This window comes from Nesoenas mayeri (genome assembly GCF_963082525.1).
Source record: "Nesoenas mayeri genome assembly, chromosome: 31".
Classification (NCBI taxonomy): Eukaryota; Metazoa; Chordata; class Aves; order Columbiformes; family Columbidae; genus Nesoenas; species Nesoenas mayeri.
The window spans coordinates 359,500-385,884 of record NC_137567.1 but is presented as its reverse complement, the minus strand read 5'-3'; the positions used below and the strand labels follow the sequence as shown (position 1 = coordinate 385,884).

The window sequence follows — 26,385 nt, the reverse complement described above, 5'->3', positions numbered from 1 at the left end:
GGCTGGGATATGCAAAACAAAACTGTGTTTCCAGTGAGTTTTGGGGGGCTCGGTAGGGTTGGAAAACACCCCCCATCTCTTGGCCATTGTATAACTGAACATTTCCAACCCGTGGTTTATTGTTACACCACCAACAAAACCAAATTTGCGCCATCCGACGCGGCAAAAATCCCCGTGGTTGGGTTGGGCGGTGGCACAAGCGATTCTTCCGGTACCTTTAGCTCTCAAACTAAGCACCCAAGACTAAAGCCTGAGCTTTAGGAGCTGGTCTTTAATCCCAGAGCTAAATCGTGTCGGGTGACATCTTGCGTCACTCGGAAAGTGATGCAATAACTCACCCTTTTGCCTAATCCCAAGTCCCCCAGCCCGACCGTTGAGCTGAAATACCTTTTCTTGCCTCATTTTTCACTCGGTTTAGATAGGCTGGAAGAAAACGGAGCACGCAGAGGCTTTTTGGGGACCGTTGGCTGTTTTTTGAGGGTCGAACTCTTCAGAAGAGACATCCCATCCCTGGTTTGGGGTGGTCTTGGTGGAAACCACCATCCAAAACACCTCTTGGCTTTAGACTCTTGAGCTTTCGGGGGGTTTTAATCCTAAACTAATTAAGATAGGAAGGACCCTGTGGAGATCTTCATCCCAGTGCTCAAAGCGCGGCCAACCGCAAAGTCCGGTCGCTCAAGCGCCGTCGCGTTGAGTTTTGAGCGTCTCCAAGGATGGAGATCCCCCATTTCCAGTGTGTCCCAATCCCATGGGGAAGAGTTTCCCACCTTGGCCTCTTGTACACGGAATTTGGCTTCATCTTCTCTCCACTCTTGGATTCGCGGCTTCATGGGCTTATCTTGAAGCAGAATGACCCAACTTCCCACCCAACGACGACCTGGTTGGATCCACCAACACCTCCATGACCTCTTGACGCAGCGGGGTGACCTTTGTAATTAGCGCCGTTACCGTTCGGCGCGTCGTTAAGCCTGAAAACGCTCCGGCGCACAACAAACCGGACCCGTTGTGTACGAGGCACCTGCCGCACCAAGAGCGGTGACGTGGAGAAGCACCTCATGGTGCACCCCGGTGGTTTTTGGGGTGGTGCTGGTGAAGGTTTAGGCGAAGCTTTTGCCCCCTGATCCATGACAGAGCCTCTCGAGTGTCTCATTAACCTCAGCTTATCAGCCCTATCCCAGCGAGCCGCGACTTTTTAGGCTCTTCTTGAGACGTCGGCGTTTCTCAATCCGCGACCTTTGAACCGCGTTCGTTAATTAACCGTCGCCAAATTTGCGTCGAGCTCTCTCCGCGTAACCGCTCCTGTACTGGGAAGCTTGCGTTTCTTCCCTTATCTCCGGCTTTTCGTGTGTGTTTTGGCCACGATGGCTCCGTTTTCAGCGTCTCGATGTCCTGGCAGGGCTGCGTTAACCCTTGGGATAGCGGAGAAACAAAGAGGGGGAACCCACGGCTCCGAAACGAGGGTGTTTAACCCCTCGAAGCGCAGAGCGTGAGCTCAGAGATTAATTTGGCTTTGCCGCGTTCTCCCGGGAGAAGCCGCCGCTCCCGGGGTTGAGGAGCCACTCGGGTCGATGACCATAGAGGGTAAATCGGAGCCGGAGACGTTCAACTCCCTCGTCTCTCGCCGTTTCCAAGAAACAGGACTCGCAGTTACGTGCTCATCAGGAGAAAGATAAATCACCGCGTGTTTTCCTCTAAAGGAGACGGTTGCTAAAAATAGGAGCCGCGCTGGAGCTCCGGAGAACAAAAGAGTCCCCGGGAGGCTCCGGCGCTGCCCGCGATCGGTGATTTGTGGAACCAAACCTACCGATTTGGGAGGGTTGGGGTTTTATCCCCGTCCGGGCTGGTTGGTGATTCGGCCTTTCCAATGATTTTGGTGCCAAAAGGAGGGGATTTGGGAGCCGGGGGTGCCGCCGTCTCGCCGGGACAGGTGCCGATGCCGGGTGAGCGCGGTCTCAGCTCTGCATTGCGGGGAAGGAGCGCCGGTCCCGTCATCTCCACGACACACACACTTTGGACATGCTCGGCCGCTAAAGTCTTGTAGATCAGGCTTTTCACGTCCCGTTTTGGGGCCGATCCCAAACCAGCGCGGTGACCTGAACGGCACGTTCCTCCTGGTTTTACAGCACACAACCAATAATCCATAGAATAAATGTAAACGGCGAACGGCCGCGTCCGTCCCCGAGGGGACGGTGTCGGTTTGGGCCGCGGACGCCGCACATGGTGGCAGCAAACCCCGTGGCCTTGGCCGCGTGTTTCCAACACGATCCCCATTCCCGGGATGGATGATGATGATGATGGTGATGATGGTGACAATTCCTTGTCCCAGCAGCAACTTTGCTTGCCCAGGGTCGGGCTGTTTGGTGTCCCATGACCCAAGATGATGATGATGATGTTGATGATGATGGTGATGACCACTCCTTATCCCAGCAGCGAGTTTTCTTGCCCAGAGCTGGGCTGTTTGACCCAAGATGATGATGATGATGTTGATGATGAAGGTGATGACAATTCCTTGTCCAGAAACAAGTTTGTTTGTCCAGGGCCAGGCTGTTGGGTGTCCCATGACCCAAGAAGATGATGATGATGATGGGAATAGGGACAGGGGACAATTCGTTGCCCCAAAAACAAGTTTGCTTGCCCAGGGCTGGGCTGTTTGGTGTCCCATGACCCAAGATGATGATGATGATGTTGATGATGAAGGTGATGACAATTCCTTGTCCAGAAACAAGTTTGTTTGTCCAGGGCCAGGCTGTTGGGTGTCCCATGACCCAAGAAGATGATGATGATGATGGGAATAGGGACAGGGGACAATTCATTGCCCCAAAACCAAGTTTGCTTGCCCAGGGCTGGGCTGTTGGGCATCCCATGACCCAACATGATGATGATGATGTTGATGATGATGGTGAAGGCCATTCCTTGTCCAGAAACAAGTTTGTTTGTCCAGGGCTGGGCTGTTGGGCATCCCATGACCCAAGAAAATGTTGATGATGATGTTGGTGACAATTCTTTGTCCCAGCAGCAAGTTTTCTTGCCCATGATGGGGCTGTTGGGTGTCCCATGACCCAAGATGATGATAATGGGAACTGTTCCCTGTCCCAGCAGCAAGTTTAGTTGCCCAAGTCCAGGCTGTTGGGCATCCCATGACCCAAGATGATGATGACAATTCCTTGTCCCAGCAGCAACTTTGCTTGCCCATGATGGGGCTGTTGAATGTCCCATGACCCAATATGATGATGATGATGATGATGGGAATAGGGACAGGGGACGATTCGTTGCCCCAGAAACAAGTTTGCTTGCCCAGGGCTGGGCTGTTGGGTGTCCCATGTCCCAAGATGATGATGATGTTGATGGTGATGATGATGGGAATAGGGACAGGGGACAATTCATTGCCCCAGAAACAAGTTTGCTTGCCCAAGGCCGGGCTGTTGGGTGTCCCATGACTCAAGAAGATGTTGGTCATGATGATGATGATGGTGACAATTCCTTGTCCCAGCAGTAAGTTCAGTTGCCCAAGGCCGGGCTGTTGGGTGTCCCATGACCAAAGATGATGATGATCATGGGAATAGGGACAGGGGACAATTCCTTGTCCCAGCAGCAACTTTGCTTGCCCAGGGCTGAGCTGTTGGGTGTCCCATGATCCAAGAAGATATTGGTCATGATGATGATGATGGTGACAATTCCTTGTCCCAGCAGTAAGTTTAGTTGCCCAAGGCTGGACTGTTGGGTGTCCCATGACCCAAGATGACGATGTCGATGAACCCATTGCCAACGCAGGGTGAACCACGACAACCCTCATCCGGCCGCGTCTTCCTGTTAACCCGCTTAACCACGGGAACGATGAGATATCAAATCGTTGGGCGTGGGATTAAACCCTCTTAAGCGTAGCTCGGAAATCCGCCCATAATCCGGACCCGTCCGCAGGAGGGACGGACGGACGGGTGGCGGGAACAGAGGGGGGTTTATCTGCCGGGAAAGCTTTTTTACCATGGGAAATCAATCATTTTATTGCAAATTGTGTTGGAAAAGCCTCGCTCGGGCACTGACCGTGGAGCTTTGCTCTGTGTTGCAGATGAGCCGGATCCTGCCCTGGCCGGTGCCGTCCCGGCGCTCAGGACCCAGCTCGGGTAAGTGATGTTGCAGAGCGGGGATGCTCTGGGTGTACCAAGGCCTGAAATGTCCCCCCGGTGTCCCCAAGGGGGTTGTGTCACCGCCGGGGATGGCAGCGGGTCCCTCCGGAGCAGCGTTTGCTGGGGGATTCAGCCCGTTTTTGCACCCTCGCAACAAACCATCCGGCTTCTGCCAGCCCTGAATCACACTGTGGTGCCCTCCCAGTTCCCCCAGAGCCGTCCCAGTTCCCCCAGAGCCCTCCCAGTTCATCTTGGAACATTCCAATTCCCCATCCCAGTTCATCTTGGAGCATCCCAGTTCCCCTCAGTGCCATCCCAGTTCATCTTGGAGCATCCCAGTTCCCATTGGAGCCATCCCAGTTCCCCCAGAGCCATCCCAGTTCATTGTGGAGCATCCCAGTTCCCCTCAGTGCCATCCCAGTTCATCTTGGAGCATCCCAGCTCCCATTGGAGCCATCCCAGTTCTCCTCAGAGCATCCCAGTTCGCACTGGAGCATCCCAGTTCCCCTCAGAGCCATCCCAGTCCCCCTAGTTCCCCCAATTTCCCACCTCAGTCCTCCATCCCAGTTCCCCTGATTCCCCATCCCAGTCCCCCCAGTTCTCCATCCTGGTTCCCTCAGTCCCCCATCCCCGTCCCCTATCCCAGTCCCCCCAGTCCCCCCAGTTCCCCCAATTTCCCCATCCCAGTTCCCCATCCCAGTTCCCCATCCCAGTTCCCCATCCCAGTTCCCCCAATTCTCCATGCCAATTCCCCCACCCCAGTTCCCCCAATTCTCCATGCCAGTTCCCCACCCCAGTCCCCCATCCCAGTTCCCCCAGTCCCCCATCCCAGTCCCGCATCCCAATTCCCCCTCCCAGTTCCCCACCCCAGTTCCTCATCCCGGTCACCCCAGTTCCCCACTCCAATTCCCCACCCCAGTCCCCCCGGTTCCCCATCCCAGTTCCCCACCCCAGTTCCCCACCCCAGTTCCCCCAATTCCCCACCCCAGTCCACCCAGTTCCCTATCCCAGTTCCCCATCCCAGTTCCCCCAGTTCCCCATCCCAGTCCCCCCAGTCCCCCATCCCAGTCCCCCCAGTTTCCCCGGTTCCCCATCCCAGTTCCTCATCCCAATCCCCCATCCCAGTTTCCCCAATTCCCCACCCCAGTTCCCCATCCCAGTCCCCCCAGTTCCCCATCTCAGTTCCCCATCCCAGTTGTCTCAGTTCCCCCATCCCAGTTCTCCCAGTTCCCCCATCCCAGTCCCCCCAGTTCCCCACCCCAGTCCCCCCGGTTCCCCACCCCAGTTCCCCATCTCAGTTCCCCACCCCAGTTCCCCCAATTCCCCACCCCAGTCCACCCAGTTCCCCCTCCCAGTTCCCCCAGTTCCCCACCTCAGTCCCCCCGGTTCCCTATCCCAGTTCCCTATCCCAGTTTCCTGTCCTAGTCCCCCCAGTTCCCCATCCCAGTTCCCCCAGTTCCCCATCCCAGTTCCCCATCCCAGTCCCCCCAGTCCCTCCGGTTCCCCATCCCGGTTCCCCATCCCAGTCCCCCCAGTCCCTCCGGTTCCCCATCCCAGTTCTCCCAGTTCCCCCATCTCAGTCCCCCCACTTCCCCATCCCAGTCCCCCCAGTTCCCCCAGTTCCCCCATCCCAGTCCCCCCAGTTCCCCACCCTAGTCCCCCCAGTTCCCTCAGTCCCACATCCCAGTCCCCCCAGTTCCCCATCCCAGTCCCCCCAGTTCCCTCAGTCCCCCATCTCTCCCTATCTCATCCAATTCAGCGACACAACCAACGCCCGGCACGTTTTAACGGGTTTATTTTAGTATCTGCTCCTTCCTGGGCCAGCGGTTTCCTTAGCGGGTTATTTTTAATAACATTTATAGGGTTTACGGTGCATCTGGGAATCACATTTCCCTGCTCTGGAGGCGCAGACAACGGCAAACGCATCCCCCCCATTAACCCGAGTGAAAATAGGGAAAGAAACTTGTCTTTTTCCAGGAATAAGCTGGAAATAAATAGGTTGAAAAAGGAGGAGGAGGAAAGAGAAGCGTTTGGAACGGGCGGCCAACAAAAGCCCCAAACCTCAACCTCCCCTGACACAACTTGAGGCCATCTTGGTGTCCCTAGGGCCATTTTGAGCCCTGAGGTGATTCTGGCGCCATTTTGAGCCCTGAGGTGATTTTGGTGCCGCCATTTTGATCCCTGAGGTGATTCTGGTGCCATTTTGAGCCCTGAGGTGATTTTGGGGCCATTTTGATGTCCCTGAGGTGATTCTGGCGCCATTTTGATCCCTGAGGTGGTTCTGGCGCCATTTTGATGTCCCTGAGGTGATTCTGGCGCCATTTTGATCCCTGAGGTGATTCTGGTGCCATTTTGAGCCCTGAGGTGATTCTGGCGCCATTTTGACCCTGAGGTGACTCTGGCACCATTTTGACCCCTGAGGCGATTCTGGCGCCATTTGACCCTGAGGTGATTCTGGCGCCATTTTGAGCCCTGAGGTGATTCTGGGGCCATTTTGACCCTGAGGTGATTCTGGGGCCATTTTGACCCTGAGGTGATTTTGGGGCCATTTTGACCCCGAGGTGATTCTGGCGCCATTTTGAGCCCTGAGGTGATTCTGGTGCCATTTTGAGCCCTGAGGTGATTCTGGCGCCATTTTGATCCCTGAGGTGATTTTGGGGCCATTTTGATGTCCCTGAGGTGATTCTGGCGCCATTTTGACCCCGAGGTGATTCTGGCGCCATTTTGCTCCCTGAGGTGATTTTGGCGCCATTTTGATCCCTGAGGTGATTTTGGCGCCATTTTGATCCCTGAGGTGATTCTGGTGCCATTTTGATCCCTGTGGTGATTCTGGCGCCATTTTGACCCTGAGGTGATTCTGGCACCATTTTGACCCCTGAGGCGATTCTGGCGCCATTTGACCCTGAGGTGATTCTGGCGCCATTTTGATCTCTGAGGTGATTCTGGCGCCATTTGACCCTGAGGTGATTCTGGCGCCATTTTGAGCCCTGAGGTGATTCTGGTGCCATTTTGACCCTGAGGTGATTTTGGGGCCATTTTGACCCCGAGGTGATTCTGGCGCCATTTTGCGCCCTGAGGTGATTCTGGCGCCATTTTGATCCCTGAGGTGATTCTGGCACCATTTTGACCCTGAGGGGATTCTGGCGCCATTTTGACCCTGAGGTGATTGTGGAGCCATTTTGACCCCGAGGTGATTCTGGCGCCATTTTGATCCCTGAGGTGATTTTGGGGCCATTTTGATGTCCCTGAGGTGATTCTGGCGCCATTTTGATCCCTGAGGTGATTTTGGGGCCATTTTGAGCCCTGAGGTGGTTCTGGCGCCATTTTGAGCCCTGGGAGGATTCTGGCGCCATTTTGAGCCCTGAGGTGATTCTGGTGCCATTTTGATCCCTGTGGTGATTCTGGTGCCATTTTGATCCCTGTGGTGATTTTGCCGCCATTTTGTCCCTGAGCTGATTCCGGCGCCATTTTGATGTTGGGACTCGCTCATTTTTCTCCCAAGTCTTTAATATTTGGGTCAACATTGCAGCAACCACGAAACCCCCAGCCCGTTGTGCTGTAACACCGCACACGCTCGCTACTCTTCTAGGACAACCCTTTAACAGACGGAAACATTTGTACTATCCTATTAACCATCAATTAACTCTCCAAACTCATTTCCAGCTCCACAACCGAAGAACACCTGGAGTTCCAGAAGGTTCTATTCCGAGCGGATGGCAGGAGCTCCCTCGAGCTGCGCAACATGACGGTGTCGGGCGGCGCGACCTGGGACGACGCGGCCATGGAGGCGCGAGCGGGCGACGCCAGAGGAGAAAGCACTTTAGAGAGACTCTCCGGCGCCAAGGATTCGGCGTTCGCCGCGGAACCCGCCGCGGTCAACCCGGCGCAGGTGGATCCCGAGCGGCTGGAGAGCGACGCCGAGGAACCGGCCAACGCGGCGGCGCGGCCGCCGAGTCCTGGCGCCGCCGAAGAGAGGTACCCGAAGAGCGAACCAAAGCAAGGCGAAGGCAAAGAGCACTTAGAGAAGAGCAAGAGGGGAATCCAGAGGGTCGGCTGGGTTTCCAGAGCCAACAAAAGCCCGAGTCCTCACTACAAGGACAAGACGACGGATGTAGCGACCGCCTTGGCTTTTCGGGGCCAGGCTGTGCGTGAAGTGCCGCCGACGCCGCCGGCGTTCAGGACGACGCTCAACCCCGTCCTGGGCAAAGCCAAAGCCATGGAGAGCCCCCCGGCGCAAAGGAAAGGGCTGATGGTCGACTCGGGCGACATCAACACAACCGAGTGGACCATCCCGAAGCCGAGTCTCCACCTGGGCGCCGACCTCGCCGTCACCAAACAGTCGTGGACGGTCAACGCCGAGGATTCGGTGGAGCGGGTGCCGCCGATGGCGCTGGAACCCGCCACCTGCAGCTCGTACGACATGGAGATGAGGCCCTACGTGTGCAGCGTGTTGTTGGAGGAGCAGGGCAAGGAGGAGCTGGGCGCCGAGGAGGACCCCGCCGTGTACACCTGCATCGAGTGCAGCATTTACTTCAAGAAGAAGGAACATCTGATGGATCACATGCTCCAACACAACCGCGGCGCGGGGAGGGACCAAGATGGCGACGCTTTGGGTGGGCAGTGCCAGTTCTGCTGCAACGAGTGCGGCTGGGCCTTCGGGGACCCCGCGGCGCTGGAGCAGCACAAGAGGCTCCACCAGGAGTCGAGGGAGAAGATCATCGAAGAGATCCAGAAGCTGAACGAGTTTCCCGACGAAGGCCGCGATGCCCGGCTGCAGTGCCCCAAGTGCGTCTTCGGCACCAACTCCTCCAAGATCTTCGTCCAGCACGCCAAGATGCACGTCAAGGAGAGGAAGGACCAAGGGGCGAAGAGTGCGAGCGTGTTTGGCAGCGTGACCGGCGGGGAGATGCGTGACGGCGTCTACAAACCCTTCAAACCCAACGAACACGCGGCGCCGCCTCCCGCCGGCGGCAAAGGGCTCAGCACCTGCGTCCTCTGCAGCTTCCCGGCGCCCAACGAGACCATCCTGAAGGAGCACATGAAATACGCCCATTCCCACCTCTCCTGGGACGCCGAGGGCTACGAGGACGATCCGAATCAACCGGGAACGAGCAGAGATACCTACAACCTCGCCAGGCCCACCCGCTTCGCCGACGCCAATTATTTCGGCAAAGCCGAGCGGCTTTTCCATCCGCCTCACCGGGACGGCGCGGCGCATTACGAAACGCTCCACGGTTTCGCCGTCGCTCAGCCGAAACTCGACAAAAGCAACGGCGGGGGGAAAAAGGACTACCCGGCGTCGGGGTTTCACGCCAGGAAAGCGGCTCCGTACGCCGCGCCGCATAAAAACCTCGGCTTGTCCGGTTTTCACTCGTCGAAAGCTTATTCGCAATTCGCTTTGCAGCAGCTGAAAATAAAAGCGGGAGGTCAGCAGGTGGAAGAAGGTGATGGGTTAAAGAGTCAGCCCGGGGCGCTGGAGGAGCTCAAGCACAAGTGGGTGTTGAGCGCGGACGCCGGGAGCGCCGAGGAGGAGATGGCGGTGAGCGCCGAGCTGGATTGGAGCCCCAATAGGTGCGTGAAACCCATCACCGTCCCCCAAGCCGCCCTGGAGCTCAAGAGGACGTTCAGGGCCACCTTGAAGGCCACCGATTCTTCGGTGGCTTCGGAGGAGCAGCAGCAGCAGCTGCGCAGGATGGTCCCCATCGTCCTGCTGGAGAAGGTGAACCCGCACCCCAGGGCCGCCAAGCGGCCGCGGGGGAAACCGGCCAAGAGGAAACCACCGCCATTGCCGTACCGGGAATTGGTGATGGACGAAGCGCTGCCGCTGGACGTGCTCCTGCTGGACGCCCCGCTGGAGGGTCCCCTGGAGCTCGATGAGCTGCTGGACTCCGACTCACCGATGCTGAAGAACGAGGAGAGGAAATGTCCCTATTGCCCCGACCGCTTCCACAACGGCATCGGGCTGGCGAACCACGTGCGGGGTCACCTCAACAGGGTTGGCGTGAGCTACAACGTGCGGCACTTCATCTCGGCGGAAGAAGTGAAAGCCATTGAGCAAAAGTTTTCCTTCCAAAAGAAGAAGAAAAAAGGTAGTATGTATTCAATTCGCTCTGCTATTTTCTTGCTTTAAGCGGTGGGGTTTTCTCCTCCCGCCAAGAGTTGGGTATGTATGGTGACGCGCGGTTGTGCCGGAGCTCGGACCCGCGGTGTTGGCGGCGCCGTTGACGCTCTCCCCTTCTCTCCGCAGTCGCCAACTTCGACCCGAGCACGTTCAGCCTGATGCGGTGCGAGTTCTGCGGCGCCGGCTTCGACACGCGCGCCGGGCTCTCCAGCCACGCCAGAGCCCACCTGCGTGATTTCGGCATCACCAATTGGGAACTCACCGTCTCGCCCATCAACATCCTCAAGGAGCTCTTGGCCAACTCCTCGGAGCACCCGCTGCTTCAGGCGGCCATGGCGGCCGAGCCCTCGTCCCCCAACCGCGACAGGGACCCTCACGGCTTCGCCCCTCGCAAGAGCATCACCCCCATGTCCGAGGGCAGCGTCCCGCGGTCCCCGCTGTCCCCGTTCCCCACAGCCTGGCCCGACGAGTCCCTGCAGTCCTACAGAGACGGTGAGTGGCTCCATAACCACCCCCAACCGTCGCGTCGTGGTGGTTGAACCGGCGTAACCGCGCTTGGTTTATCCCTCTGCGTCCTGCGAGATCTGATGGTGCTTTGGGGGCACACGGGGCTCCCGAGGGGGTCACGTCCCAGTTTTGCATCTTCGGGCTTTGGCATTGGGAAAACCTATTTATTAGGAACAAGGGAAAGTGTAGAGTCTTGATGTGGGCAGGAACAGCCCCAGGGTCCAGTATAGGTTGGGAAATTACATATTAGAGAGAAGCGTAGGGGAAAGGGACCTGGGGGTCCTGGGGACAGCAGGGTGACCATGAGCCAGCCCTGGGCCCTTGTGGCCAGGAAGCCAATGGGACCTGGGGGGGATTAGAAGGGGGTGGTCAGTAGGTCAGAGAGGTTCTCCTGCCCCTCTGCTCTGCCCTTGAAAAAGATTTAGTTCAGGTACTCTCAGGATATACTTGGGGAACATATATATATACACATATATATAACCTATACAGCCATAGCACCCTGAGAACGCCCCATCTCATCTGATCTGGGAAGCTAAGCAGGGTCGGGCCCGGTCAGTGCTTGGATGGGAGACCAATGGTACCTGGGGTGGGTTAGAAGGGGGTGGTCAGTAGGTCAGAGAGGTTCTCCTGCCCCTCTGCTCTGCCCTTTAGTTCAGATATTATCAGGATATACTTGGGGAACATATATATACACATATATATAACATAGAGCCATAGCACCCTGAGAATACCCCATCTCATCTGATGTGGGAAGCTAAGCAGGGTCGGGCCCGGTCAGCGCTTGGATGGGAGACCAGCTGGGAATAGCGGGTGCTGTGGGCTGAGCCAGCACTGGGCCCTTGTGGCCAGGAAGCCAATGGGACCTGGGGGGGATTAGAAGGGGATGCTCAGTAGGTCAGAGAGGTTCTCCTGCCCCTCTACTCCGCCCTGGTGAGGCCACATCTGGAATATTGTGTCCAGTTGTGGCCCCTCAGTTCCAGAAGGGAAGTGCTGGAAAGGGTCCAGCGTAGGGCAACCAAGATGATGAAGGGAGTGGAGCATCTCCCTTATGAAGAAAGAATGAGGGAGCTGGGGCTCTTTAGTTTGGAGAAGAGGAGACTGAGGGGTGACCTTATTAATGTTTATCAATATCTAAAGGGTGAGTGCCACGAGGACGGAGCCAGGCTCTTCTGGGTGGGAAACAGTGATAGGACAAGGGGTAATGGGATCAAGCTGGAACACAAGAGGTTCCACTTAAATTTGAGAAGAAACTGCTTCTCAGTGGGGGTGACGGAGCCTGGAACGGGGTACCCAGGGGGTGTGGAGTCTCCTTGTCTGGAGACATTCAAACCCACCTGGACATGTTCCTGTGCGACCTCATCTGGGTGTTCCTGCTCCATGGGGAGATTGCACTGGATGAGCTTTTGAGGTCCCTTCCAATCCCAAACATACTGTGATACTGTGAAGGTTTCCACGGGGGAAACCCCTAAAGCTTCACAAATCGTGGCCGGAGGAGAACGTGGTCGCTGGTGCTTGGTTTTGTATTTTCCATCGGTCTTATGTTACCGTGAAGGGTCATTCCCATGTGGATTTGGGTCCCACTCCATCCCTGGAGCTCCAGACGATTCAAACAACATCATCTGTTCCAACTCAGAGTCCGTCCCAAACATCTCCCGGGTTCCCCTTCCTTGTAAAGCTCCAAAACCCCAGAGTCTGCACCAAAAACTTGGCCACGTTAATTCTTCTAAGGACTAAAAACCATCCATTAGGAAAACCAACTGATGTTGGTGCTTCTGGCGGCATCTTGAATCTTCTCCTTGGGTTCCACTCAGCCTAATTGTCTCTTAGCTATTTAATTGAAATATCAACGAGCCGGTCATTGAGTCTTTGAGCTTAACGAGCGCGAATTAACACGCCAACACCCCCAAACTCTTCTTCCTTGGCACGGCAAAGTTGGGATGGTGAAGAGCGACCAAAGGAGCTGGGTGGTCCTACCGGCCGCAACCATCAACGCGGCGATTTTGGGGTTCTCGGTGGCCAAAATTCACCGGCACGAGATCGCGCCGCTTGTTTTACAACCCATGGCGTGGGGATTTTGGGGTTAAGAAGGGTGGAAAACGTCTCGGTGATAAGTGCAAGAAGAGGTTAATGAGGCGCTTTTAAAAATGGGTCACATCTTGAAATAGGATCTTGCTCATCTGCTCAGCCAACAGCACTCGACTGGTTTTCAGCCCCCAGGGACTCGAGCGTCTCCTGCTCTTTGCTGGTGGGTGAAATTGGGTTGGGAATTGTCCTTCTAGGTAAAAATAGTTGAATTGGAGCTGAATTGTGCTCTGCTCCAGTATTTAAACCCGGGTGAGGTTGAGGACGGGCGCGGGATGCGCGTGACCTACACAAGAGCCGCTTAATCCGCGCTCATGCGTTAAAATCGCTCGGTATTTATTCCCTTACGAGTGTGTCTTTGGGGCAAAACGCTAAGAAAATGGGTGTATTTAAAACCTTTCCAAACCCATCAGCCCGGCAACCTGGTGTAACCAGAGCGGGCACAGCAAAGCCCGTGGTGATCGCGATTGCGAGCGGCTTTGATGCCTCTCGGTGACGCTCCCGAGCTCGCGGGGACGGCTCAAAAGCCTCGTGGTCTCGTTGCCGAGCCGGCAATGGTCTCTTTGCCAGCCCCGCCTGGGCGGCCTCTACTTGCAGTGGTGCTAATTACAGAGGGGTGGAAGCACCGTTAACGAGTTGCGGGCTGGTAGCGAGTGGTGATGGTGTGAGGAGTCAGCGGTCGCTCCGCACTGGGGGTTGTGGTGCTGGGGGATCTGTGTAATGGTTGGTGGCTCCATGTCATGGTTGGTGGCTCCGTGTCTTGGCCAGAGGCTCCATGTCATGGTCAGTGACTCCATGTCTTGGCCAGAGGCTCCGTGTCATGGTCGGTGGCTCCGTGTCATGGTCGGTGGCTCCGTGTCATGGTCGGTGGCTCCATGTCATGGTTGGTGGCTCCGTGTCTTGGCCAGAGGCTCCATGTCATGGTTGGTGGCTCCATGTCTTGGCTAGAGGCTCCATGTCATGGTTGGTGGCTCCATGTCATGGTTGGTGGCTCCGTGTCTTGGCCAGAGGCTCCATGTCATGGTTGGTGGCTCTGTGTCTTGTCTAGAGGCTCCATGTCATGGTCGGTGGCTCCGTGTCTTGGCCAGAGGCTCCATGTCATGATTGGTGGCTCCATGTCTTGGCCAGAGGCTCCATGTCATGGTTGGTGGCTCCGTGTCTTGGCTAGAAGCTCCATGTCATGGTTGGTGGCTCCATATCTTGGCCAGAGGCTCCATGGCATGGTTGGTGGCTCTGTGTCTTGGCTAGAGGCTCCATGTCATGGTCGGTGGCTCCATGTCAGGGTGCTGCTGGCTCCATGTCTTGGTCAGTGGTTCCATGTCATGGCTGGTGGCTCCATGTCACAGTGCTGGTGGCTCCATGTCTTGCCTGGTGTCTGTGTGTCATGGCGCTAGTGGCTCCGTGTCTCAGCTGATGGCTCCATGTCATGGTTGGTGGCTCCATGTCACTGTGCCAGCAGCTCTGTGTCTTGACTGGTGGCTCCGTGTCATGGTGCTGGTAGCTCCATGTCTTAGTTGGTGGCTCCATGTCTTGACTGGTGGCTGTGCGTTACGGTGCCAGTGGCTCCGTGTCTCGGCTGATGGCTCCATGTCTGGGATGGTGGCTCCATGTCTGGGATGGTGGCTCCATGTCATGGTTGGTGGCTCCATGTCATGGTTGGTGGCTCCACGTCTGGGATGGTGGCTCCATGTCATGGTCGGTGGCTCCATGTCTCGGCTGATGGCTCCATGTCATGGTTGGTGGCTCCATGTCATGGTCGGTGGCTCCATGTCACTGTGCCAGCAGCTCCATGTCTTGCTACCAGCTCCCTGTGCCGTGGCAGCCGCTCCGTGTGGCGGTGCCGGTGTTCCCGTTCGCGGTGCCGCTGTTTCCTTATCACAGTGCCAGTGTTCCCATTCACGGTGCCGCTGTCTCCTTATCCTGGTGCCGCTGTTTCCTTATCCTGGTGCCGGTGTTCCCGTTTGCGGTGCCGCTGTTTCCTTATCACGGTGCCGGTGTTCCCATTCGCGGTGCCGCTGTTTCCGTATCACGGTGCCGGTGTTTCCTTATCTCGGTGCTGCTGTTTCCTTCTCACGGTGCTGCTGTTTCCTTCTCACAGTGCCGGTGTTCCCGTTCGTGGTGCCGGTCTTCCCATTCGCTGTGCTGCTGTTTCCTTATCATGGTGCCGCTGTTTCCTTATCACGGTGCCGATGTTCCCGTTTGCAGTGCCGCTGTTTCCTTATCACAGTGCCGGTGTTTCCTTATCACGGTGCCAGTGTTCCCATTCACGGTGCCGCTGTCTCCTTATCATGGTGCTGCTGTTTCCTTATCCCGGTGCCGCTGTTTCCTTATCCCGGTGCCGCTGTTTCCTTATCCCGGTGCTGGTGTTCCCGTTCACGGTGCCGCTGTTTCCTTATCATTGTGCCGGTGTTCCCGTTCACGGTGCCGGTCTTCCCATTCACGGTGCTGCTGTTTCCTTATCACAGTGCTGGTGTTCCCGTTTGCGGTGCTGGTGTATCCTTCTCACGGTGCCGGTGTTCCCGTTCGCGGTGCTGCTGTTTCCTTATCATGGTGCCGCTGTTTCCTTATCCCGGTGCTGCTGTTTCCTTATCACAGTGCCGGTGTTCCCATTGGCGGTGACGCTGTTCCCTTATCACGGTGCCGGTGTTCCCGTTTGCGATGCCACTGTTTCCTTATCACGGTGCCGGTGTTTCCTTATCACAGTGCCGGTGTTCCCGTTTGCGGTGCCGCTGTTTCCTTATCACAGTGCCGGTCTTCCCGTTTGTGGTGCTGGTGTTCCCGTTCGCGGTGCCGCTGTTTCCTTATCACGGTGCCGGTGTTCCCGTTCACAGTGCCGCTGTTTCCTTATCATTGTGCCGGTGTTTCCGTTCGCGGTGCCGCTGTTTCCTTATCACAGTGCCGGTGTTCCCGTTTGCGGTGCCGCTGTTTCCTTATCACAGTGCCGGTGTTCCCGTTCGCGGTGCCGCTGTTTCCTTATCATTGTGCCGGTGTTCCCGTTCGCGGTGCCGCTGTTTCCTTATCACGGTGCCGGTGTTCCCGTTCGCAGTGCCGCTGTTTCCTTATCATTGTGCCGGTGTTCCCGTTTGCGGTGCCGCTGTTTCCTTATCACAGTGCCGGTGTTTCCTTATCACGGTGCCGCTGTTTCCTTATCACGGTGCCGGTGTTCCCGTTCGCAGTGCCGCTGTTTCCTTATCATTGTGCCGGTGTTCCCGTTTGCGGTGCCGCTGTTTCCTTATCACAGTGCCGGTGTTTCCTTATCACGGTGCCGCTGTTTCCTTATCACGGTGCCGGTGTTCCCGTTCGCAGTGCCGCTGTTTCCTTATCATTGTGCCGGTGTTCCCGTTTGCGGTGCCGCTGTTTCCTTATCACAGTGCCGGTGTTTCCTTATCACGGTGCCGCTGTTTCCTTATCACGGTGCCGGTGTTCCCGTTCGCAGTGCTGCTGTTTCCTTATCATTGTGCCGGTGTTCCCGTTTGCGGTGCCGCTGTTTCCTTATCACAGTGCCGGTGTTTCCTTATCACGGTGCTGGTGTTCCCGTTCGCGGTGCCGCTGTTTCCTTATCACAGTGCCGGTGTTCCCGTTTGTGGTGCCGCTGTTTCCTTATCACGGTGCCGGTGTTCCCGTTCGTGGTGCCGCTGTTTCCTTATCCCGGTGCCGCTGTTCCCATTGGCGGTGCCGGCAGCGCTTTGGTCACGACGGCTTGTAACCAAATCCCCTCCAGACACAGACCTTTTCATATTTAAATCCACCACCGTGCGTTTTCCCCGCAATAAACACCGACAAGTTTCTGGCTCTTCCCTACACCCAAATCTTTCCCCCTCCTCCTTTTTGCTCCCGATTTCAGCCCCTCGACGGTCCCCGATGTGTTCACCGCGCTCGGCGCCGGAGCTTGATCCAGGACGGGCTCTGAGGGTTGCGACGTTCGCTTTTATACAGCTTAAAACCCAACCGTCGGCGTCTCGCGGCTCCGCAGCCCTTGGCAGCCGCCCCGCAGCACACGTGGTGTTCTTGGCAGGCACCGCGACGCGTTGGGCAATCGCATCCTCCTCCGAATCCGTCATCCTCCCCCTGTTTTCTTCTGGGTTTAACTCCTCGCGGCCTCTCCTACCATCCCGACATGTGTTTCTCCTCCGCGTCCGCCCCCGCGTTGGGGTAACGGGGTTTTATGGTGTTGAGGGACAGGAGGAGGTGTTGGTTTGCTGCTCGGCTTCCACACCACGCGGCGCCGGAGACGGCGGTGGCCGGTTCGCCATGTGAAAGGACATCGCGGGGTGTTAGAGGAGGGAGAGGGTTGGTTGGATGGTTTTAGGGGAGGGAGAGGGTCAGTTGGATGTTGTGAGCTCAAGGAATGATTCCCTGGATATTTAGGAGAGGAAGAGGGTCAGTTGGATGGTTTTAGGGAAGGGAGAGGGTTGGTTGGATGTTTTTAGGGGAGTGAGAGGGTTGGTTGGATGTTTTTAGGGACTGGAGAAGGTCAGTTGGATGCTGTGAGCTCAGGGAACGATTCCCTGGGTTTTTTGGGGAGAGAGAGGGTCGGTTGGATGGTTTTAGGGGAGTGAGAGGGTCGGTTGGATGCCCTGAGCTCAGGGAATGATTCCCTGGATATTTAGGGGAGGAAGAGGGTCAGTTGGGTGTATTTAGGAGAGGGAGAGGGTCGGTTGGATGCTGTGAGCTCAAGGAATGATTCCCTGGGTGTTTAAGGGAATGAGAGGGTCAGTTGGATGTTTTTAGGGGAGTGAGAGGGTCAGTTGGATGCCCTGAGCTCAGGGAATGATTCCCTGGATATTTAGGGGAGGAAGAGGGTCAGTTGGGTGTATTGAGGGGAGGGAGAGGGTTGGTTGGATGGTTTTAGGGGAGGGAGAGGGTCAGTTGGATATTATGAGCTCAGGGAATGATTCCCTGGATATTTAGGAGAGGAAGAGGGTCAGTTGGATGTTTTTAGGGGAGGGAGAGGGTCAGTTGGATATTATGAGCTCAGGGAATGATTCCCTGGATATTTACGAGAGGAAGAGGGTCAGTTGGATGTTTTTAGGGGAGGGAGAGGGTCGGTTGGATGCCCTGAGCTCAGGGAATGATTCCCTGGATATTTAGGGGAGGAAGAGGGTCGGTTGGATGGTTTTAGGGGAGGGAGAGGGTTGGTTGGATGTATTGAGGGGAGGGAGAGGGTTGGTTGGATGGTTTTAGGGGAGGGGGAGGGTTGGTTGGATGCTGTGAGCTCAGGGAATGATTCCCTGGATATTTAGGAGAGGAAGAGGGTCAGTTGGATGTTTTTAGGGGAGAGAGAGGGTCAGTTGGATATTATGAGCTCAGGGAATGATTCCCTGGATATTTAGGAGAGGAAGAGGGTCAGTTGGATGTTTTTAGGGGAGGGAGAGGGTCAGTTGGATGCCCTGAGGTCAGGGAATGATTCCCTGGGTGTTTAAGGGAATGAGAGGGTCAGTTGGATGGTTTTAGGGGAGGGAGAGGGTTGGTTAGATGGTTTTAGGGGAGTGAGAGGGTCGGTTGGATGCCCTGAGCTCAGAGAATGATTCCCTGGATATTTAGGGGAGGAAGAGGGTCAGTTGGGTGTATTTAGGAGAGGGAGAGGGTCCGTTGGATGCCCTGAGCTCAAGGAATGATTCCCTGGGTGTTTAAGGGAATGAGAGGGTCAGTTGGATGTTTTTAGGGGAGTGAGAGGGTCAGTTGGATGCCCTGAGCTCAGGGAATGATTCCCTGGATATTTAGGGGAGGAAGAGGGTCGGTTGGATGGTTTTAGGGGAGGGAGAGGGTTGGTTGGATGGTTTTAGGGGAGGGAGAGGGTCAGTTGGATGGTTTTAGGGGAGGGAGAGGGTCGGTTGGATGCTGTGAGCTCAGGGAATGATTCCCTGGGTGTTTAAGGGAATGAGAGGGTCAGTTGGATGTTTTTAGGGGAGGGAGAGGGTCGGTTGGACGCCCTGAGCTCAGGGAATGATTCCCTGGGTGTTTAAGGGAATGAGAGGGTCATTTGGATGTATTTAGGGGAGGGAGAGGGTCAGTTGGATGTATTGAGGAGAGGGAGAGGGTTGGTTGGATGGTTTTAGGGGAGGGAGAGGGTCGATTGGATGCCCTGAGCTCCTGGAATGATTCCCTGGGTGTTCAAGGGAATGAGAGGATCATTTGGATGTATTTAGGGGATGGAGAGGGTCGGTTGGATGTTTTTAGAGGAGCGAGGGGATCCATTGGGTGCCCTGAGCTCAGGGAACGATTCCCCATCCCAACCCGCTCCCGCACCCCCAGGAAGCCACAAACAGCCATGGGGTCACCTCTGCGTCCCCTCTTCTCCATGGTGACCAACCCCAGTGTCCCCAGCTCCTTCCAGAACCTTCCCAGTCCTTTCCCCATCTCCTTGGGACAAACCATCAGATTTTCCAGCCTCCTTAGATCACGGAGCCCCAAAGTGCCCTCAGGACTCAAGGTGACGGTCACCCCAAGATGTGGGACCACGGCCACGCTATCCCAGGCCACGGGTGGCCCTTTGGCCACGAGTTCTGAACATTAAGGGTCCAAAAGCGATTTAGGGGTGACCCTAAAGTAGCAGAGACCCCACAGCCGCTCGGGTTCCGTCTCCCATCTCTTTTAACCCCATGATTTCGGGGTGCCGGGTTCAGCGACAAGCTGGAGAAGATAAGGAAGCGAAGGCTCTTCCACCAGCACAACCAGCGCTGGAAAAGGACATTTATTGTCGATTTTACGGCTCTGATTTCCACTCCGACCTTCACTTCCCCCCGATTCATTGCGGTTTCACCCCGGCGAGGAATCAAGAGGCTTTGTGGCCGTGGCCTTTTGTCCTCCCCGTCCTCCCGCGTTAATCGCGGATGAACAGAGGTTCAAAACACCTTCTGGAGGTCCCCAAGTGCCACCAAGGTCGCCCTCCAAGCCCGTTGGGGTCCCATTGAGCTCGGGGAGGGCTGGAGAGTCAAAGCGGCCGCTCTTGGCGTCACGGTTCTCAGGTCACGCTCTCCTTTTGTCGTTTTTTCTGCTTATTTTTGTTCCTCCGTGCTTGTTCTTTCTGCACTCGCAGCCTGACCTACTTTCCAGCCTCTTTGATTCCTTTCTCAAGTTCCAGGTTACGGAGACGGTCCCGTTGGCCTCCCGCTTCGCTTCCCTCCCTCCCACGCCGCCCGTTCTCCCCCGTATCGTCTTTTCTCGGGTCATTTCCACCGACAGGGATCTCGTGTGTTGGGTTTGAGATGAATGTTCAGCCAGAGATGGGTTTTTAGCCCGAATTTCGCCCGGGTGATCCCCCCCAGATTGGCTGAGGGGGGGACCTGGTGAGCTCTGAGAGGAGGTTGGAATGGGGGGAATCAGGCTCTGCTCCCCAGGAATAAGCGCCAGGATGAGGGGTCCCCGCCATGGAGCCCTTTGTCCCTGGTCTATCACTATTAGATATACTTGGAGAACATATTTATATATATACATATGTATATGTGTATGATATGTATACAACCATAGCATCCTAGGAATAGCCGATCTCATCTGATCTGGGAAGCTAAGCAGGGTCGGGCCCGGTCAGTGACTGGATGGGAGACCAGTGGTACCTGGGGGGCATTAGAAGGGGGTGGTCAGTAGGTCAGAGAGGTTCTCCTGCCCCTCTACTCTGCCCTTGAAATGAGTTTAGTTCAGATACCATCAGGATATACTTGAGGAACATATAAACATATATATATAATATATGTAGCCATAGCACCCTGAGATCACCTGATCTCATCTGATGTGGGAAGCTAAGCAGGGTCGGGCCCGGTTAGTGACTGGATGGGAGACCAGTGGTACCTGGGGTAGATTAGAAGGGGGTGGTCAGTAGGTCAAAGAGGTTCTCCTGCCCCTCTGCTCTGCCCTTTAGTTCAGATATTATCAAGATATACTTGGGGAACATATATATATATATATATATATATATATGCAGCCATAGCACCCTGAGAACGCCCCATCTCGTCTGATCTGGGAAGCTAAGCAGGGTCAGGCCCGGTCAGTGCTTGGATGGGAGACCAGCTGGGAATAGCGGGTGCTGTGGGCTGAGCCAGCACTGGGCCCTTGTGGCCAGGAAGCCAATGGGACCTGGGGGGGGATTAGAAGGGGGTGCTCAGTGGGTCAGAGAGGTTCTCCTGCCCCTCTACTCTGTCCTTTAGTTCAGATATAATCAAGATATACTTGGGGAACATATATATGTACACATATTTAATATATACAGCCATAGCACCCTGAGACCGCCCAGTCTTGTCTGATCTGGGAAGCTAAGCAGGGTCGGGCCCGGTCAGTGCTTGGATGGGAGACCAGTGGTACCTGGGGGCCACTAGAAGGGGATGGTCAGTAGGTCAGAGAGGTTCTCCTGCCCCTCTGCTCTACCTTGGGGAGGCCACACCTGGAATATTGTGTCACATCTGGAATAGTGTGTCCAGTTGTGGCCCCTCAGTTCAAGTTCAAGGACAGGGACACGTTCCTGTGTCACCTCAGCCGGGTGTTCCCGCTCGGGGGGGTTGGATGGATGAGCTTTGAGGTCCCTTCCAACCCCTGACACTGATCCTGTCAGTTCGGCGCTCGACCGCTCGACCTGGCGGGGCGCGCGCGCGCGCGGGCGCCGCTCGGCGCTCGGCCTGGCCGCCTTGCGGCCGCCCCGCATGTGCCGGAGCCAAGATGGCGGCCTCCACCTCCTCGCAGCCTAAAGTGACAAAAGCGGCGGCGGCGCCGCGACCCCGGGACCGGGACCGGGGTGGGGACGGCGAACCCGAGCCCGAGGCGGCGCCCGAGCCGGGTGAGCGCCCCTTTTCCTCCGCCGGCTCCGCCCCGCCGGGCCCAACCGCGGCCCTCACCCCCATCCCCCCCTCCCCCCCCACCCCCCAGGCCCCTCCGCAGCGCCGGGCCCGGCCCCGGGGCCGCCGCCGCTCGCAGGCCCGGCCCTGCCGGGGAACAGCGCGGGGAGCCCGGCGGAGGCGCCTGTCGCGGAGCCGCCGCCCTCCTTTGTCCGTTCGCCGGTCTCGCTTTGTCCCTCCCGGGCCCCCGGCGGGACCCCCTGGGCCCGGCCCGGCCCGGCCCGGCCGCTCGTTGTGTCAGCGCGGGGAGGGGGAGCCCGTTTCCCGCCCCCCTGGGAGCGGCTGCGGGGGGGACGGGGCACGATCCGGGGAGGGGGGGGATGCAAATCCCGGCACCGCCCCGGGCTGGGAAGCGGCGGCCGGAGGGGCCGGGGCAGCGCCCGACGTGGCCCCGGGCCCGGGAGGGGCGGCCGAGGACCCCACACCGAGCTGCCGCTTCCCCGTCCCAGCCCCATCCGCCCCCGGCCAAGGAGCTGCCGCCTCCCTTGTCCCCTCCCTGGCAGGAGGTGCCACCATCGGTATCCCCTTCCCCACAGCGAGGTGTCACCATTGGTGTCCCCTTCCCCACAATGAGGTGCCACCATTGGTGTCCCCTTGCCCACAATGAGGTGCCACCATCGGTGCCCCCCACCCCACATTGAGGTGCCGCCATCGGTGTCCCCTTCCCCACTACAAGGTGCCACTGTTGGTGTCCCCTTCCCCACTACAAGGTGCCACCATCAGTGTCCCCTTCCCCACAGGGAGGTGCCACCATCGGTGTCCCCCTCCCCACAGCGAGGTGTCACCATCAGTGTCCCCTTCCCCACTATGAGGTGCCACCATTGGTGTCCCCTTCCCCACAATGAGGTGCCACCATTGGTGTCCCCATCCCCACTATGAGGTGCCACCATTGGTGTCCCCTTCCCCACTATGAGGTGCCACAATCGGTGTCCCCATCCCCACAGCGAGGTGTCACCATCGGTGTCCGCTTCCCCACAGTGAGGTGTCACCATCAGTGTCCCCTTCCCCACAGGGAGGTGCCACCATCGGTGTCCCCATCCCCACAGCGAGGTGCCACCATCGGTGTCCCCTTCCCCACTACAAGGTGCCACTGTTGGTGTCCCCTTCCCCACAGCGAGGTGCCACCATCAGTGTCCTCATCCCCACAGTGAGGTGCCACCATCGGTGTCCCCCTCCCCACAGGGAGGTGCCACCATCAATGTCCCCCTCCCCACTATGAGGTGCCACCATCAGTGTCCCCTTCCCCACAGGGAGGTGCCACCATCAATGTCCCCCTCCCCACTATGAGGTGCCACCATCAATGTCCCCTTCCCCACAGGGAGGTGCCACCATCAGTGTCCCCTTCCCCACTATGAGGTGCCACCATCGGTGTCCCCTTGCCCACAGGGAGGTGCCACCATCAGTGTCCCCTTCCCCACTATGAGGTACCGCCATCAGTGTCCCCCACCCCACAGGGAGGTGCCACTTGCTCTGTCCTCTTCCCCACAATGAGGTGTCACCATCAGTGTCCCCTTCCCCACAGCGAGGTGTCACCATCGGTGTCCCCTTCCCCACTATGAGGTGCCACCATCGGTGTCTCCTTCCCCACAGGGAGGTGCCACCATTGGTGTCCCCTTCCCCACTATGAGGTGCCACCATCAGTGTCCCCATCCCCACAGGGAGGTGCCACCATCGGTGTCCCCATCCCCACAGTGAGGTGCCACCATCAGTGTCCCCTTCCCCACAGCGAGGTGCTACCACTGGTGTCCCCTTCCCCACAATGAGGTGTCACCACCGGTGTCCCCTTCCCCACTATGAGGTGCCACCATCGGTGTCCCCATCACCACTACGAGGTGCCACCATCGGTGTCCCATTCCCCACAGTGAGGTGCCACCATTGGTGTCCCCTTCCCCACAGGGAGGTGCCACCTGCTCTGTCCCCTTCCCCACTATGAGGTGCCACCATCAGTGTCCTCTTCCCCACAGTGAGGTGCCACCATCAGTGTCCCCTTCCCCACAGGGAGGTGCCACCATTGGTGTCCCCTTCCCCACAGGGAGGTGCCACCTGCTCTGTCCCCTTCCCCACAATGAGGTGCCACCATCGGTGTCCCCTTCCCCACTATGAGGTGCCACCTGCTCTGTCCCCTTCCCCACAGGGAGGTGCCACCACTGGTGTCCCCTTCCCCACTATGAGCTGCCACCATCGGTGTCCCCTTCCCCACAGGGAGGTGCCACCATCAGTGTCCCCTTCCCCACAGTGAGGTGCCACCACTGGTGTCCCCTTCCCCACAGGGAGGTGCCACCATCAGTGTCCCTATCCCCACAGGGAGGTGCCACCATCGGTGTCCCCTTCCCCACAGGGAGCTGCCACCATTGGTGTCCCCTTCCCCACTATGAGCTGCCACCATCGGTGTCCCCTTCCCCACAGGGAGGTGCCACCATCAGTGTCCCCTTCCCCACAGTGAGGTGCCACCACTGGTGTCCCCTTCCCCACAGGGAGGTGCCACCATCAGTGTCCCTATCCCCACAGGGAGGTGCCACCATCGGTGTCCCCCTTCCCACAGGGAGCTGCCACCGTCACTGTCCCCTCCCTGGTAGGGAGGTGCCACCGTCCCTGTCCCTTTCCCTACAGGGAGCTGCCACCTTCCCTGTCCCCTCCCCACAGGGAAATGCCACTGTCCCTGTCCTCCCTGCTACAGCGAGGTGCCACCATCAGTGTCCCCTCCCCACAGGGAGGTGCCACCTGCTCTGTCCCTTTCCCCACAGGAAAGTGTCACCTTCCTTGTCCCTCCCCAACAGGGAGGTGCCACCATCAGTGTCCCCTCCCTGGTAGGGCGGTGCCACCGTCCCTGTCCCATCCCCACAGGGACCTGTCAGAGCTGTCACCTTCCCTGTTCCCTCCCTGGTTGGGAGGTGCCACCATCAGTGTCACCCCATGAAACCAACACCGTCCCCTCCAAGGGACCTTCCACCCACCACGTCACCGCGTCTCAACGCCGTGTCACCTGTCACCGGGGCCATTGTCCCCTCCTTACCCCCCACCCCTGTGCGCAACACCTTAAATCCTCCCCACCCCCCCCCTAGTGACCCCTCTCGGTCACATTTACCCACCGGCGGGGTGACAATGTCCTTCTCTTGCAGTCCTGGCTCCGGAGGACGACGACTTGGTGGCCATGGAGTTGGGGTCCCCTCCGCTCCCCAAAAAACCCACCCCCGGGGGGCAGCTGGACCCGCCCCCCCCCCCGCATCGGGACCAAACTCTCCCCGGAGCCGCCTGGGAACAAACCGGAGCCCCAGGACCCCAAAAGTGAGTATTTCACCCCATTTTTCCTCATTTCCAACAGTCGTTGTCGTGGGGAACCCGGCGGGTGTTTGTTTAACACAATCCAGCAGGGGGGGTCAGGTCCTTTTGCTTAATTAATCCTGTAATTAAGCAGGCGGCCGCATTGCTCCCCAGTATCGCTGCTTTGCATTCCCTAGTCGCTCTTAAAACCGGGAGCGACGTGTCCATCCTAAACCCCCCCAGTCAACCCTTCCCCTCCTAATTAACAATGTTCCCCTCCTAATTAACAGTGTTCCCCTCCTAATTAACAAGAAGCAGGAGAACCTCTCTGACCTACTGAGCACCCCCTTCTAATCCCCCCCAGGTCCCATTGGCTTCCTGGCCACAAGGGCCCAGTGCTGGCTCAGCCTACAGCACCCGCTATTCCCAGCTGGTCTCCCATCCAAGCACTGACCGGGCCCGACCCTGCTTAGCTTCCCACATCAGACGAGATAGGGCATTCTCAGGGTGCTATGGCTGTATATATTATATATATTTGTATATATATATATTCCCCAAGTATATCTTGATAATATCTCAACTAAAGGGCAGAGTAGAGGGCCAGGAGAACCTCTCTGACCTACTGACCACCCCCCTTCTAACCCACGCCAGGTACCATTGGTCTCCCATCCAAGCACTGACCGGGCCCGACCCTGCTTAGCTTCCCACATCAGATGAGATGGGGTGTTCTCAGGGTGCTATGGCTGCATATATATATATAAAATATATGTTCCCCGAGTATATCCTGACAGTATCTGAACTAAACCCTTTACTCAAGGGCAGAGCAGAGGGGCAGGAGAACCTCTCTGACCTACTCACCACCCCCTTCTAATCCATTCCAAGTACCACTGGCCTTCTGGTGGTCTCCCATCCAAGCACTGACCGGGCCCGACCCTGCTTAGCTTCCCAGATCAGATGAGATAGGGCGTTCCCAGGGTGCTAAAGCTGTTTATATTTTATATATATCTATATGTTCCCCAAGTATATCTTGATAATATCTGAACTAAAGGGCATAGCAGAGGGGCAGGAGAACCTCTCTGACCTACCAACCACCCCCTTCTAGCCCCCCCCAGGTCCCATTTGCTTCCTGGCCACAAGGGCCCAGTGCTGGCTCATGGTCACCCTGCTGTCCCCAGGACCCGCTGTTCTCTAACAGCTCATTCCCCAACTCACACTGGACCCTGGGGCTGTTCCTGCCCAGATCAACACTCTACACTTGCCCTTATTATATTTCTCTTTAAATTCCTTTCTCTTTAAATTCCTTTCTCTTTCTTTTTCAAATTTCTCTTTTGCCACCTCTTTTAAAACTTCCCTTTAAAACCTCATTTTCCTTCACTTCTTCCCCATTTTTTTTTGGTCTCTCCATCACATTTTCCCTTCGAAAACCCCCATTTCTCTTTCCTAACCCTTTTCCCTTCACCTCCCG

The 26,385-nt window shown here is 57.1% G+C and overlaps 1 protein-coding gene across 1 annotated transcript in view; it reads left to right on the top strand.

Annotated features, from left to right (window-relative positions):
• WIZ (WIZ zinc finger) overlaps positions 1–26,385 on the top strand; it is a 57,874-nt gene that overhangs the window by 19,096 nt on the left and 12,393 nt on the right. The window contains 5 exon segments of the mRNA XM_080361377.1: positions 4,067–4,121; positions 7,788–10,213; positions 10,372–10,737; positions 24,779–24,867; positions 24,869–24,944. Coding sequence (XP_080217503.1) covers positions 4,067–4,121; positions 7,788–10,213; positions 10,372–10,737; positions 24,779–24,867; positions 24,869–24,944 — 3,012 coding nt within the window.